The sequence below is a fragment of the Eriocheir sinensis genome, unplaced genomic scaffold (genome assembly GCF_024679095.1).
Source record: "Eriocheir sinensis breed Jianghai 21 unplaced genomic scaffold, ASM2467909v1 Scaffold144, whole genome shotgun sequence".
NCBI lineage: Eukaryota > Metazoa > Arthropoda > Malacostraca > Decapoda > Varunidae > Eriocheir > Eriocheir sinensis.
The window spans coordinates 350,564-355,148 of NW_026110784.1; the positions used below are offsets into that span (position 1 = coordinate 350,564).

Sequence of the window (4,585 nt, forward strand, 5' to 3'; positions counted from 1 at the left end):
AAATTGCCTATCTACTCTTTGGATAAGTACATCAAGGAACGGTAACTTTGAATTGTTTTCTGTTTCAACAGTGAACTGTATAGAAGGTGCTCACTTGACCTCAGAGGCTTTTCGTTTTATGACCTCTATAATCCCTTGATTAGGTACGCCCAAACTTTTCCCACTGTCATCTGCACCAGGATATCATTTCACCATTTCTCTGTTCCGTGGTTTTTATTCATTATTTATTTAATAATTTTATTTGTATTTGTTTGTTTTATATGTTTATATGTATGTTTTGTAGAATCCACATTGATCACTAAGTTACTGTATACACAAAGGCTGTTAAAATGATATTTGATTTACTAAAATTGTGGTATGTTCCGAATGTGAAACACACACACACACACACACACACACACACACACACACACACACACACACACACACACACACACACATACACACGCACAAAAGGACACACCTTGGATCACCATCTGACCTCACTTGTCCCTAAAAGATTTCGACGCCCATATTTCTGAAATGTCAGATGACGAACTGATATCCTGCCTATATATTTTACCAATTTAATATTTTACTTTCTTATATTCTTATGATTATTTTTAAGTATTATTCTACTACTGACTTGTCTGCTGTGAAATGCAATGTACTAAAACTTTAAAAAATTGTCGATAAATTTTTGTACCATTAAATAAAAATAGGAAACTAAAGGATTAGGCGGAGTTGCCATATATGAACCAGACCAATGTTGTTCTTTCTGTATAAGCCCTTGTACTCTTCACTCCTGTATCTTTCCCTGAAGATGTAATACACGAAAGCGCTCAGATTCTCAGTTTCCTTAACTTCCTTATATATATATATATATATATATATATATATATATATATATATATATATATATATATATATATATATATATATATATATATATATATATATATATATATATATATATATATATATATATATATATATATATATATATATATATATATATATATATATATATATATATATATATATATATATATATATATATATATATATATATATATATATATATATATATATATATATATATATATATATATATATATATATATATATATATACTGGTGAGTGACTTGAAAGTTTCCATAGATTACTTTAAGTTTAAGTTTAGGCCTGTAAGTCTGAGCAGAGTCAAGGATCCAGATACATACTTGTTCAGTACTTGTTTGTCGTTGGTACAGGAGCAGGTTTAGGACAGATAGAGTTGCCTGAAGTTGTCATTTTCATGACAAATATTATATTATTACCATACAGAAGAATATCTACTTCTATTCTGTTACGGTTTGGTTGCAAACTTTGGTTACTATTATGATACATTGACGGCCAAGTTAGTATAGACTAAAGGAGGCTGATTTTTTACCTAGTAAAAAACAAATGGCAAGTTGGCAACATTAGCGCAGGAGGATATAATAATGTAGGAATCTTTTTTTTTATATATACTCTGAAGAGAATAAATGAATCATTGCACATGAATAGGTTGTTTTACTTTATCATCTTTGGAGCACACCATTTAACCTATGGAATACTTTTACTCAGAAAAAAAATCAATGATTTAAATTAACTCAATTTTATTAAATCATTGTCAACCATGCTGTGCTGTTTCTAATACCATTATGTAAGGTTCATTTTTAAGTATTTGCAAAAGGTCAATGAAAAAATCAATATCTCAAACACTAGTAATAGCTCACCCTATGAGTCACAATTTCTCTGTGCCTCATCACAGGAAGGATTCAGCTGTGCAGGATTTCCTTGAGAAGTGTTGCAGGACTGAATGAATATTTACTGAAAGAAGAACGAAGGCTTCCAGCACTGTGGTCTCACCCTGATGGTCTTCACAGCAAACTCACACACTGTTGATGGCTTGAGGCTGTCAATGAGGCAGGTCACATCCGTGGCGTTGACGTAGCGGCTGGAGGATGAGGATGAGAAGGTGGTGCAGCTGTTGTACTGCTGGAGTCAAAGGTCAGTATTAACAGGGAGTCAGGTACAAGGACGGAGGGAAAACATAAGAAAGGTCACTGGATTAAGAACTGGCTTGTGAAATGAGACATGAATGACAGGAGGATAGGAAGGGTGTGAGGGAGTGCTTGCAGGAAAAAGAGGATGTGTAAGTAAAGGATAAGAATGTATGAGGGAGGATATGAGGTGTATAAGGGACTGTTTGCAGGAAAAAGAAGATGCATGAGTTATGAATAAGGATGTGTGAGCTGGACGTGAGGTGAATAAGGGAGTTTGCTGGGACGAGAGTATGAGTAAGTAATGGATAAGGATATAGAGAGGAAGATATGAGGTGAATGAGGGGCTGTTTGTAGGAGGGAGAAGGATGCAAGTTACGAATAAGGATGTGGAGAGGTGGGTATGAGGTGAATAAGAAAGTGTGTGCAGGGAAACAAGAATGTGTAAGTGGTGAATAAGTTCCTTGACAATGACCAAGGTATTCCTTTTCCGCTGCTGTGTTGATGCAAGTAGCAAGTCTGTGGCACAGTGCACAAAGAACATGAGATAAAACATATATTTACCAGTTGATGACTGCCCTCCCTGAAGCAGCCCAGCAACACTACCCAAAACTGACCTCTTTTGACCTCCCATTCTTCATGCTTGTGTTTGGAACGGCATCTAGTGGCCTTTTAATTGTTGTTTAATATTTTTACCTTGAATTGCGTCCCTTGAAAAAAAAAAAAAAATAATAATAATAATAATAATAATAATAATAATAATAATAATAATAATAATAATAATAATAATAATAATAATAATAATAAAAATAAATAAATAAATCACCTGGTTCTGGCTCAGCATGGTGTCCGCCCACTGCAGCACCACGGCCTTCACCCCCACCGCCAGGTCCAGTGTGGGTGCTAACACCTCCTCCTCCTCCTCTGGCTGGGTGCGGACTTGCTGGTACACCGGTTGCCCGTCACCCACGTTGTTGAAGGCTCGCAGGCTTATCACAAATTCCATGTTGGGTTCTGAGGAGACGGAGAACTTGTTATGGACCTAATCGTAACAATACAACAATTTTTTCACAACCCTTAGCCCGTCCACAGTGATTGGCACGGATTTTGCCTTCACTGGTAGCCTGGCAGCATAGTCCCAGGTCTCTCTCTCTGTGTCTGTGGTGGATAGTGGAGTGTTTCCCATGTGGTATTGGCATGCTGGATATCCCCTCCCAAGGTGCAGGACTACACTTTTCTTCATTGAATTGTAGCCACGGACACTTTTTGTTCCATTCCTGTAGCTTGGCGAGGTCTGCTGCTAGGAAATCCGCAGTCAAGGGGTTAAGCTGGGCAGAACAGATAACAAATAAGATAGACTAACAGACAACAGGTAGAATAACACAGGTAGAATGACAGATAACAGGTCACGGATAACCAATGAATAACCTGACTAACATTATGACAAACCAGGAAATATCTGAGAGTTCAGGGCAGACAGAGAACGAGCCTGAACGATGATGAGTCTGAAAATGGCAACTTAGAATACCACCTCCTTTCCCTCAATAATTGCTCTCATGGTCCAGGGTCTTCACAATATGGAGAGCTAACTTTTATGATGTTGTGTAAATACTTTTCTGTGTGTGTGTGTGTGTGTGTGTGTGTGTGTGTGTGTGTGTGTGTGTGTGTGTGTGTGTGTGTGTGTGTGAAATGTTAACAGACTCAATAAATGTTTAACTATGATCTACTTAACAAGATCTCTACCTTCACTTTACTTAGCTTAAATGAAAACTTGTTATGGACTCCATAATCAATTTTTTTTTTTTTTTTTTTTGGGGGGGGGGTGAATGTGATCTTAACTCGACTCAATAAATGGTTAACTACGACATCATTTAACCCACTGACTGTGGATTTCCTACCAGAAGACCTCACCAAGCCATAGAAATGGATCAAAATGTCTCTACTAAAATTCAGTGAAGAAAAATGTAAAGTCCAACACACCAATACCGCATGGGAAACACCCCACTATCCACCAGAGAGGCAGAGAAAGGTTACCAGACTAACAGTGAAGGCAAATCCGCGCCAATCGCATTTGACGGATTAACAAAATCTTTACCTTCTCTTGTCTCAACACAAATGTAGAAGTGGCTAATTCAAAATTCCTGTCTTGTGGAGAATCACACTGCAGGTCTGCATACTACTAGGTCAGAAAATGGAGAATTAGGCACAAATGATCATCTTACACACCCAGCTTATCAATGATGTAACTGCACTGCTTGCTGTCCATGATCTTGGAGTAGATGTCCGCCACGCCTCGGTCCCAGGCAATGGTGTAGCCGCACAGCATCACATTGTGCTGTGCGGGTGGCTGCCAGCACACCCTGATGTGGTCAGTCAGCGCCACGGCTGTAATGGACCACAAGACACTACAGATAACACAATGACTCCACCATCATGATCACTATGTAGGTTTTATCATGGATTCCAAACATGACTATTTTGTACCATGAAAACAAAATTATACGAATGTATTGTACCTGTAAGTTATCCTAAATTCTATGCACAACACATATATTAGGTATATACTGTTTGTTGGGAAT

General features: G+C 37.4%; 1 protein-coding gene across 1 annotated transcript; it reads right to left on the minus strand.

Moving 5' to 3' along the window:
- Positions 1–1,709: 1,709 nt before the first annotated feature.
- Positions 1,710–4,383, minus strand: LOC126990067 (neogenin-like). The gene is made up of 3 exons (XM_050848631.1): positions 4,233–4,383; positions 2,833–3,020; positions 1,710–1,998 (listed from the first exon to the last, which is right to left on the minus strand). The coding sequence occupies exons 1-3, from the start codon at positions 4,330–4,332 to the stop codon at positions 1,831–1,833; spliced, it is 456 nt and encodes a 151-aa protein (XP_050704588.1). The 5' UTR covers positions 4,333–4,383; the 3' UTR covers positions 1,710–1,830.
- Between the last annotated feature and the right edge of the window lie 202 nt (positions 4,384–4,585).